General features: G+C 62.2%; 1 protein-coding gene across 2 annotated transcripts; it reads left to right on the forward strand.

Moving 5' to 3' along the window:
• C1QTNF1 (C1q and TNF related 1) lies at positions 1–10,304 on the forward strand. Of its 2 annotated transcripts, none has more exons than XM_074972117.1 (5): positions 1–385; positions 4,462–4,601; positions 6,458–6,598; positions 7,044–7,174; positions 8,436–10,304. In XM_074972117.1, the coding sequence occupies exons 3-5, from the start codon at positions 6,462–6,464 to the stop codon at positions 8,984–8,986; spliced, it is 819 nt and encodes a 272-aa protein (XP_074828218.1). In that variant the 5' UTR covers positions 1–385; positions 4,462–4,601; positions 6,458–6,461; the 3' UTR covers positions 8,987–10,304. The 2 variants fall into 2 exon arrangements, with proteins under 2 accessions (XP_074828218.1, XP_074828219.1); XM_074972118.1 differs by having other exon boundaries at positions 6,461–6,598.
• The last annotated feature ends 543 nt before the right edge of the window (positions 10,305–10,847 follow it).

Raw genomic sequence — 10,847 nt, forward strand, 5'->3', positions numbered from 1 at the left:
CGGGCGGCAGTGCTGGGCCTGGCAGGGGCTGGGCGCACACATGGTTAACACAGGCCCTGCTCTCTGCCGCAGCTCACATCTGGCAGGGGGAGGGCTGCTTTGCCGGGTTTGTCCCTTTTCTTCCCTCTCCTCCTTTACGCTGGAGAGAGTGCGTTTCCGCTCGGGCCGTCGGAGGCGCAGAGGCTGCGATAGAGGGGCAGAGAGAAGAGCTGCCTTGGGCCAGGCCCCCCACTTCCCTCCTCCCTGCACCCCAGTGTGGGGTAGAAGTGGGAGCTCAAAGGGGATGCTCTAGGGAGACGAAACGCACTGAGAGAGGGCGAGAGAAACGATTCCAGCACAGCCAGCACCTTGGGCTCCAGCCACTGAGGCGTCAAACCTGCCACAAGTACGTGTGAGGACGGGTGGGTGGGCTGGCAAGGCCCTGGGTGTTTGTGCTGTGGGCATCAGGGATGGTTAGCAGCTTGCCAGATGCCAGGGGCTGCCCCTGTTCAAATAGCCAAACAAAGGCAGCGCCCAGGGCATCAGCTGGAGCTCACCTGGGATCAAGGTACACGGCTTCCCCACTGCGTGAGCTCGCCAGCAGCAGGGCACACATGCAGCCCTCAGTTTGGGCCAAAGCCCACACTTCCAGGGGAGCGGCCCGCTCCGGAGGGCTGAGGTCTGGGGCCCTGGAGCCTAGGCTGGGAAATGACTGTTCAGAGTTTGGCAATGCTTGTTCAGATCTCCTGCTGTCCCGTGCCGCTCCGTCTGGGCTGACAGAGGCAGGGGCAGTAGCGCTGGGCACACACCTCCGCGTTCCCTAGCATGGCTCGGAGCAGCTCTGCTCAGCCCTGCGCTCCCACAGCAGTCGCTGGCGGTGCCTGGCCTGCACCCTTCCCCGGGCAGGGCTGGCGTCAACAACCAAGGTGCCCCGGCCCTACTCAGTCCTTACACCAGACACCTGGGGCAAAGTCCCTTAAGGAGAGGCAGTGCCACTTCCCGGGCACACTCTGGCACGTCTGGGGGGGGCGGGGGAGTGATTCGCTTGCTTGATCCCATGCCCATTGCAGTGTTTCTCTCCAGTGTTTGCTGGGTAAGAGGATCTCGTTGCCTGGCTGTGTCACAAGAGGCCAGGGAAGGCCTGTGTCTGCATCATGTCCTTGCACCCTAGAAACCTGATGTCTCCCCCCACCCAAGGACAGGGGAAGCAGGGTGGGCACACAGTCCAGTTGCCCTTCTCCAGCTCCCCTTCCCCATGCCTATCAGGCCTTGCCTGGGCCTCTCCTCCTCTCACTCACTGGGATCTGTGCTCGTTTCAGCACGGTCCTTAATGCTGCCTAGAATTTATGTCAGGATGTTTTGACTTACAGGCTTGATGCTTTATCAGGAAGTAAATTTATATATCCCAGGCTCCTCCTGGAGAGTTTCCAGCCTGGGCAGGAAAAAACAAAGTCCCGGTAGTAAGAGTGTAAGCGTGTGTGTGTGTAGCTGTGCAAGGTGGTGAGTGTGAGCTCTGCCAGCTCTGTGCACAACATGCGAGGGGTGTGTACACGTGCTTGCCTCCTTTTCCTGCCCCAGGATGGCCTGGGAAACGAACAGCTTTGTCTCAGTGGGAATTTCCTGGTGAAGGATTGTCAGCCCAGCTGAACAGACCCCCAGGAAACGCCTAACTTAACTGGAAGCCTCTTTGCCCTGGCTTATTATACAGCAGAGAAAGAGACAGACTTCCACAGTCACAGCGTGTGTGTCTCTGCACACACTCAGGCACCCTTGCACACTCATCCATGTGCATGCACACTTACACAAAAACTGTCATGCATGCACGAGTACACTGGCACATGCTCCCAAGCACACAGCTAAAGGGCAGCATAGGGTTAAGGAAACCAGGCCTGTCAGGGCATCACTGCTTCCCAGGGGGCTGACAGGTTCTCCTCTGGAATTCTGTCTCTGTGAAATTCTCCAGCTGATTTGCTCTGTGTCTCTATTCCTGAGAGAGGGGAAGGAGGGGGCACAGCGGGGGAGTGATGGACAGTCAAGGTGGGGAGAGGCTGGGGAGCAGGGAAGAGAGCACGAGGCACCCCAGCTCCAACCCCCCTGTGCATCCTGCGAGGGTGATGGGAGGGCACAGGCATTGCCCACGGAGTGTGTGCACTCAGGTCACTCTCTGCAGCGGCTAAGCTGCACCGGGAAGGCTCCTAGGCAGGGCGAGGGGGGTTGGTGCCTGGCTGAGCTCAGGTCACGGGGCCTCCCTGAGAGTCTCAGTCTGTGCCCTCTGCCCTTGCTCAGCAGCTGAGAGTGCTGGAGAGGACACTGTGTCCCTGCTGTGCTGGAGCCGGGGGCACCCAGCCTCCCCCACACCCTCCTTTAGAAGGTGGGGCAGGCACCTGGGGGAATGAGTGAGGGGATGGAACCTTTGCCAAGAGTACATGTGAGCTGGGATTTCCCTTCAGTGACTCTCGCGCCATCCCCAGCCCTTCCCTCTGCTCCTCTGTTCCCCTTTCCCTCTGGGCTGCTCTCAGCTGTAATTAACATGACTCAGAAACCAAATATTCTGCCCTTGAGCTCCCTCCACAAACCAGAGAGCTGAGGAATTTGCAGATGCCCTGATGTGTCTGAATGCTCATGCGGCCCATGTGTCCCGTGCATCCAAGTGTCCCTATTCTGAGCCTGGCTTTAAAAGCAAAAGCAAATTCTGCCGTAACCACCTGACTCCAATGCCTCTGCCTTAACCTGTCCCAGCAGGGCCTGGTTTCCAGAGGCACCAGGCCAAGGGGAGCTGTGGGCACTCAGCACCTCTCTGGATCAGGCCGTGGGGGGAAAGGTGCTGCAGCACCCTGGACTGGAGCAGCTTTAGCTAGCAATGCCTAGGCAGTGCCTGTGCCACCTCTTCCCCCCCCGTCCCCGGGCTGTCCAGCACGAGGCCTGTAGCTGCGGCAGTGCTCTCCACGCCAGCGGCCGGCTTCTCCGGCACGTCCCCCTGAAAAGCCTTGGATCCTGCTACCCCCATCTGTGCCTGCGTGTCTGCAGAGGGCCCTGTCCATGCCCCTCGTCACCCACTCCAGAGGCCCCAGGGGTCCCTGTGTGCCAGCCGAGCTGCTGCAGGCCAGGAGATGCCGAGGGCTCTGCCCCTCTCCCTGGCGTCGGCTGGACTCTGCCGTGACCCAAAAGGGGCCAAGCAGGATAAGCGCGAGGGAGAGCATCTGCCCAGCATGGAGCATGGTGCCATGGGTGAATGCAAATATTGTCCTTGGCCCCAGGCTGAGCACACGGTCCCAAGCTGCCAAGAGCCGCTCTCCTTCGGCTGCTGGCTCGCAGCTGGGCTCCTGGTTGCCAGAAGACTTCAATGTCTCTGGAAAAACAGGCTTTGTTTCCTTAAACCTCTTTCTGAAAAGAGACCCTGGGCAGGCTCCCGCTGAATGCTGGCAGCCAGCTGAGCCACTGGCTTCTGATCCCAGGGTGGCAGCTGGCCCCTTCGCTGCTGCCCCTTTTGTGTTCTGTGGGGAGAGGGCCTGGCACTGACAGTGCAATGTGCCCCTTCTCGCCCACGCTGCCAGGCGTAAGCGATGACACTGGGTGCCAGATTGGGGGGTGGAGGGATAGCTGAGTGCACAGATCTGGGCTGCTTGTGGGTGCTGCTTGCGTAGGGGGCCACCCCACTCTGTGGGGAGGGCTGAAGTGCCCCCCAGCTAGGGGACAGGGCACATCCGCAGGCAGAGGTGCATACCTCTCAGAGAGGGAGAGCCCCTTTCCCCATCCATTAATGCCAGACACTCCACTCCAGACACTCCGGACTCCCACTCCAGACACCCTCCCACTGAACTCCCCCTTGGCCCTCCCTTTTCCCCTTTCCCATTCGGGGGGTTTCTTCCCTTGCAGGGGATTCCTTGCTGGGGCCTGTCCTCTGGGGCTGGAAGGGGACAAGCAGTCCTGTGTGCCTCTGCAGGGCTTGGTGGCAGCAGAGAGGCAGGTGCTAGCAAAAAGCCTCCTCTCCGAGCCCAGTACTGGGGGGCTGGGAGGAGAACAAGGGGGCTGAGCTGGGGAGATGCTGCTCCTGAGCGCCCAGCCCGCCCTGCGGCACCATGGTGCTGCTGCCCACATGGCCACTGTCCAGGGGAGGGGCATGGGGGGAGGGATGCGCCCCAATGAGAGACGCGCCCACACCCCCAGCTCTGCCCTCTCCTGGGCCCTTGGAGCTGCTCAGCCAGGCGGCTGGTGGGACCCGGGTCTGAGGAGGGCTCTGGTGCTCGTGCGTCCCTGGGGCAGTCAGGCAAGGGCCTCGTTACGCAGGGAAGGCCTGGCCTTACCGGAGAGGGTCACTGGGGGAAGCGTGCTGAGCCCATGGCGCCCTGCAGACACCTGGCTCTGCTGGACAGCCAGGGCTAGTGACCCACCACCTCTGCCCCGTCGTTCGGTTGCCTCTGCAGGCTACAGATCTTCACAGTCATCCCCAGAGATGCCATTATCCGCTTATTATTTTTCCAGTCAGCAGGCGAAGCTCGAGCGCCGTGGCCAGGGGTTCTGCAGTCATCACTCACGATGCCAATGGCAGCAGCCTGAGGAAGGCTTGACTCAGTGTTAGACCAGTTAGCGTGCGAGCCGTGCCCCACCTTCTCCCAACCCAGGTAACTCCCTGCCCAGCGCTCAGTGCGAAGGCCCCGGGGGGACAAGCTGACACAGCATCTGCCCTCCCTGCTCCGGATTTCCCCTCGGCTTGCAGGCGAGCGGCGCTGTCCCAGGGAGCCTTATGCTTAGCTCTGCCGGAGCAGCCCCCGGCCAGCGCAGGACTCCAGCTTGTGTGAAGCTGTAGCAGGCCCGCCCGGGTCAGCGAGTGGCGTTTGGCCCAGGGTGCTGGGCCCGATGACTCACTAGTCCTCCTAGTGCAGCTCCTTTGGGGCTGGGGGCGAGCAGGGTTGAGGCTGTTTGAGGGGAGAGGGAGGTTTGTGGCCAGGCCTCTGGCACCTGTGGGGAAGGGCTGGCTTGAGGGAAGGAACAGCTGGAGCAGCCTGCTGTGGCCAGAAGCGTTTTGTGCAAGGCCGGCACAGTGACCATGTCCTGGGCTTGCCGAGGCCCCGGCCAGCACTGGGGAAGGGGAGACAGAGCCTAGAGCTGCTCCTGAAAGGGTGATGTGGATTTTAATTCATTGGAGAAGCAGGAGCTAGGGCTGCTGGGTGGGGCTGGCAGGGTCTCTCTTCCTGCCTGCCCCCTATGCAGAGGGCAGCAGCTCAGGATGTGATGCCTGGCTCTGACCTGCTAGAAGCTCTGAGGAGCCAGAGGTGGGAGCGGCCGACCAGACCCCTTGCCCGGTGCCCTGGTGCAATGCTTCCCTAATGCCCAGTCCCCGTGATGGAGCTTCCACCATCTCCCCTGCCTGGTGCAGCTCACTGCCAGGCTGCTTCTCCGCTCAGGGTCTGGCTTGCCCCCAGGTGACATGCTCCTGGCGCCTCTCCTTCCAGGTGGGCACGCTGCCACTCCCTTACTGCCCCACCCCATGCCAGCTGTCGGCCCCTCCTGGGCCAGGCTCTTGCTCCCCATTGCAACTGGGAGGTGCCTTAAGGACACAGAACAGCAGCTTCTTCCCCACATCGTGGCTCCAACTCCAGTTCTCGGAGCCCGGCGGCAGCATTCCCATAAACAGCCACTGCAAACAGCAGCAATGCCGGCAGCCCAGCCCGGGGCCCCACGCACTCCTGCACTGGACCCGGGGGCTGGGCCTGGGCCTGGGGGGGCATGTGCACCTGGCAACGGTTTCCTCACCGGGAAGGAGAGGCCAGGATGCCCCCAGCTGTGGCTCAGCAGAGCCTGCTCACTGCTCCTGGTGCAGTGATGGGGTGGGGTGAAGGGAGGCTGCGCCCCGCCATGGGACTCTGGCCCAGTCCAAACCCACTGCAGGAAGGACAAGCTGCAGCCAGGAGACCAGCAATTACACCAACCCTGCCCGCCGTGCCTGCACTGCCAGGGCATGTACCAGGCTTGCGGGCCCTGGCAACGTGCCCACCCCAGCCTAGGGCACCCCTTAGGCCCTCAGGGTGGGGGGCTCTGGGGCCAGGAAGGGCCCTGCAGCCTCTCCAAGCTGGGCCTACCCAGGGCACCCACAGACCTTGTGACCCAGTTCTCAGCAGCTCCTTGGTGCTGCAGGGGTGGGGTTGCCAACCCTCAGGATTGACCTGGAGTCTCCAGGGATTAAAGATGAATCTTTAATTAAAGATTATGTCATGTGATTAACTCTCCAGGAATACGTCCAACCAAAATTGGCAACCCTAGGTGGGGCCAAGGCAGTCCAGACCCCCATGCCCTTCCCCACAGCTCTGCAGGCTGCCTCTCCCCACACCCAGCCCAGGGCCCCGTGGGGGTGCACTGCGTTTCCATCTCCCCCACCCAGAAAGGCTCCGGGACAAACCCACCACTGTTCTGGGGCCTGTCCAGAGCGCCTGGCAGCTGCGGCTGGCAGGGGCTGACCACCCCGCTGGCCTTTCCCCAGTAGGATGGAGGGGCCCTGGACACTGAGCTGCCTGCTGCTGGCCTGCCTGCTGCTGCCCGACTCCATGCTGAGCCAGCCCAGCCGCCCCGAGGAGGAGCAGGGAGAGGCAACGCGGGCACTGTCCCACCGCCACGCTGCCAGGTTAGGGGGCAAGGGCGCCAACTCTGACGGGGCTTCCACTGGGCTCTTTTGGCTCACAGAACAGCCAGCACATGGCCTGAGCTGGAGCAGGCCCTGCCCCACGTGGGGCAGTAGGCATCCTCCAGGCCTGCAGGCACCGGGGGAGGAGGCTGAGCATGCCGCTTGGAAACGCCTGCTCCTGGGGGAGGGGCAGTAAAAGGGCGGTGGGGTACTCCCCAGCTGGGGCGCATGCGGGGAGGGCAGCAGCTCACCTCTCCACTGCTCAGTGGAGTGGGCTTGGGCAGGACCCTGGGGTGGCCGGCTTCCTCCACACACAGCAGATCCCGAGAGCAGCAGCTCCCCTTGCATCCACAGTGCATCCCGGGGCAGTGCCCTCATCCCAGGGTCGCTGAGCCTGCTTCCCAGCTCCTGCCCTGAGAGCTGCTCTTTGATTGGTACCTCCCAGGGCCGAACGGGACCCCGAGAAATATCATCGCAACCCGGACGAGCAGCCTCCCCACTCCCAGTGTGTGCGCTGCTGCGACCCCCCCACGCACTCCTCTGCCCTGCCCCACATCAACATCACCATCCTGAAAGGTAAGAGGACCCAGCCACTTCACTGGCTGGACCGCGCAGGGGGGGCTGGGACAGAATCCTGGATCCACGAGGACAGGTGAAATCCTGCTCCCCATAGCAGTGTCTGGACTGGAGGGCAGTGTGAGGCCAGAGGCTGGGGCAGAACGGAGCTCTGCGTCTCCACCTCCCCTCATAGCCTCGTCCACAAGGCGGCCAGTGCTGCCCTGCGATGCAGAGTGGGTGTCAGATGCTCTCAGCTCATCCTGGGGCCCCTGGCACCCCTGAGTGCTGGGCAGGGGGAAATTGGCTTTTAGGGAGGGCCTGAAGCCTGAAACACCACCTGGCCTCCAAGTTACCAGGGCACCGAGCAGCATTGCACATCTGGAGCGTCTTCCCAGGACCACATGTAGGGCTGGGCTCCAGCTGCTGCCGTCACTTGTCTCCCTGGGCCACCACTTTGGTCACTGGGGCTGCTGCTCTTGGACAAACCTCATGGTTCAGTTTCTTTAGCACCGCCCCCCCCACAAAGGGCCAGATTTGGAAACGCTCCTTGTGCTAAAGCCAGGGGCCAGAGGCTAGAACCCCCAATCCAAGTCACTGCACAGAGCAGAGCTGGGGGTGCAGGCATCGACCAGGGAGTACTGGGGTAGCGGAGGACGTGGGTCTGGGCATGGTCAGGGGACTTGGGAGCACAGGGAGCATTTTGTTCAGGCCTGGGCCCTCTCGGTATCAATGGGCAGAACTGGACTCAGCCCCAGGGCTCAGGGAAGGGGACTGTGGCACCGGCACTGTCCTACAGCCTAGAGGGTACAGGTGGGAATCAGCCCAGAATCTGAGCAAAGACACTGGGCATTAAAACCACTGGGCGCCTAGCATGGCTGCAAGGATGCGCTGGGCCTGCAGGGCAGCCAGAGCTGGCAGCCTGTGCGTGGAGCTGCAGGAATGCCCAGGGCGAGAGCTAGGGAAGCTCGGTGGCTGAGAAAGCTGGAGTCCCTGCAGAGTGGGGCTGGCAGGGCACCGAGTCTTGGGGGTGGCAACGCAGTCCAAGCAAAGCCCTGGGGGGCGGGTGGCCTCTGGGGAGAGAGCTATAACACGTGGGGTGCTGCAGTGAGGCTGAGCAGGCACTCGGCTCTGCTTGGGAGCCCATTTTGCTGGGCCCAGCTCACGCCCTGGGCCCGGCGCTATGGCTGTCTGCTTCATCCAGCCCCGGCCGGCTGGTCTGAGTGGGCAAGGATGGTGCTGGCCTCTCCAGTGCAAACAATGTCCATCTTGCCTTGCCCAGGTGAGAAGGGGGACAGGGGCGAGCGAGGCCTGCAGGGGAAGTTTGGCAAAGCCGGATCGGCAGGCAGCAGGGGCCACATGGGGCCCAAGGGACAGAAGGGGAGCATCGGGGCCATGGGGGAGCCATGCAAAAGTCACTACGCTGCGTTCTCCGTGGGCCGCAAGAAGCCCCTGCACAGCAACGACTACTACCAGACGCTGATCTTCGACACCGAGTTTGTCAACCTCTACGGCCACTTCAACATGTTCACGGGCAGGTTCTACTGCTACGTGCCCGGGATCTACTACTTTGCGCTCAATGTGCACACCTGGAACCAGAAGGAGACCTACCTGCACATCGTGAAGAACGGGGCGGAGGTCGTGATCCTCTATGCCCAGATGAGCGACCGGAGCATCATGCAGAGCCAGAGCGTCATGCTGGAGCTGCAGGAGCAGGACGAGGTCTGGGTGCGGCTCTTCAAAGGCGAGCGGGAGAACGCCGTCTTCAGCGATGAGTACGACACCTACGTCACCTTCAGCGGCTACCTGATCAAGCACAGCGGGGAGCCCTGACCCCAGGCCTGGGCTGTCCGGCTAGTCCTCCCCCAAGGCTGACCTCGGAGCTCACCTCTCCTGCCATAACCCACTCTCCTGCTCCTCTCCTCTTCCTGATAGCAGACCCCGTCGCAGACCACCAAGCCCTGTCATGCCTGTGCCCACTCCCTGCTCCCCTTCCTCAGCTGGGGCACAGCCCTCTCCAGGGCCAGGTGCTCTAATGGCCTCAGTGGCTGTATAAATATGGAAGTGTCCCTTCCCCCCCACGTGCCGTGCTCAGGTAACCGGGATGAGATGTATGGGGCCGGGGCAGGGGGGGGGATTCCCCAGCCTCCCTGCTGGTGTGATTTGTGATAGGAAGAGCTATTCCAGCGAGGGAAACAGGCCGATGGCACGGGCTGGTATTCATTGGGATGGGCGGGGTCTCAGCACAGCCACCGCAGAAGCCAGTGCTGGGGCGAGGAGCCTCCCACAGGTGTGTGCTTTGGACACATTTGCCTAGTGGCTAACAAATCCAAGTCCTGGCACACACTTTTACAGCAGTTTCATGGTGCCCCATTCTGGTACAGTTACGTGGGTGCCGACATGGCCTCACGGCAGGGGCCAGCATCCCTGGTTGAGCAGTGCTTCCTGTGTCCTTGCCCAGGAGCACCAAGCAGGCGCAGGGCTCCCTGCTGGGAAGGGACAGGGAAAGGGCAGCTCCCTGGAGGCCTCTGCTTCATTCACAGGGACCCTAGGATTTACAGGGTGCAGAGATGCCATCTAGCAGCAGCAGGTGCTCTAGGGACCTGCCTTGCTGGCTGTGAGTGGGGCCTGGGAGCAGCGTGTATCCCCGTGCGTGCAGAGTTACACGGCTCCCAATAAACCCTCCTTCAGTGAGAAGCTGGTAGATTGACCTGCTGCAGCTTCCCCTTCCCGCTCTGCTCTGCACCCCACCCACCCTCACACCGTGGCCAGGGTCCTGCCAGGGCGTTCCTCCGTGCAGGCTCTCGGGATGCACGCCAGGGGTGGGTGCTGACAGCAGTGCTCTGCACTGGAGTCCAGCAGGCCACGAGACCCCAGCAGCTCCCTCCACTCAGGGCACAGTGTGGAATAGCCCTCACCCTGGCCCCGCGCTCCCCAGTGGCTGACGATCACCACCCTCCCCCGCAGCTGGGGAGCTGCTTTCCAGCTGGCAGCACTGGTTGCAATGGGCTTGGGCTTAGTCCCTCCTCCCTTGGTTAGTTCTGCTGGTCAGGCTTTTCGTTTTTGTCGGTACTACACAGAGCAGGGCCCGGACCAGCGTGCTGCTCCCCCCGGCTCTCTGCACTGCTCTGTAACCACATTAAACGCTGACAGGGCTGGATTTCTAGCTGGGTCTTGGCTTCAGCTCCTTTCTCTACGTCACCCACACTCAGAGTCCCTGCGAGGGGACCCTTGGGCCTGGCTGGCTGAGCTGGGACTCTCCCTTTCCTCCATGGGAACCCTGCGAACGGCCTGAACTGGGCCAGCTGGTCTCTGGAGTAGCGGCAGGACTCCAGCCCCACAGCCTCTCTACTCCGGGGGCAGCGCACACGCACACACACACGCCGTTGTGCCTTCCCACTGCACACCTTTGCTTAGATTTTTGCACATCCCTCCTTAGGTACATGTCCCTTGGCATCCCATGTGTGGGGGCAGGGACCCAGTGCTAGGAGCTGGGCATCGCCTGAGAGGGCACATAGCACATGCTCTTCCCTCCCCACCTGGCTGGAGACAGGGATAAGGTCCCTCCCTCCCCCCTCCAAGGGGCTTCAGGCCTGCAGCCCTCCTGAAGTGACAGCTAAGCCAGGTACCAGACTGCCATGGGGAGGAAGCACAGGGTGGGAGAGGGCAGCTTGGGAGCATGGCTGGTCCTCAG

Source organism: Natator depressus, chromosome 14, assembly GCF_965152275.1.
Source record: "Natator depressus isolate rNatDep1 chromosome 14, rNatDep2.hap1, whole genome shotgun sequence".
Taxonomy (NCBI): Eukaryota; Metazoa; Chordata; order Testudines; family Cheloniidae; genus Natator; species Natator depressus.

Coding starts and splice junctions, on each gene's coding strand:
- C1QTNF1 (XM_074972117.1), top strand. CDS start 6,462: ATGGAGGGGCCCTGGACACTGAGCTGCCTGCTGCTGGCCTGCCTGCTG. Junction 6,599..7,043: donor TCCCACCGCCACGCTGCCAG/GTTAGGGGGCAA, acceptor GGTACCTCCCAG/GGCCGAACGGGACCCCGAGA. Junction 7,175..8,435: donor CAACATCACCATCCTGAAAG/GTAAGAGGACCC, acceptor TGCCTTGCCCAG/GTGAGAAGGGGGACAGGGGC.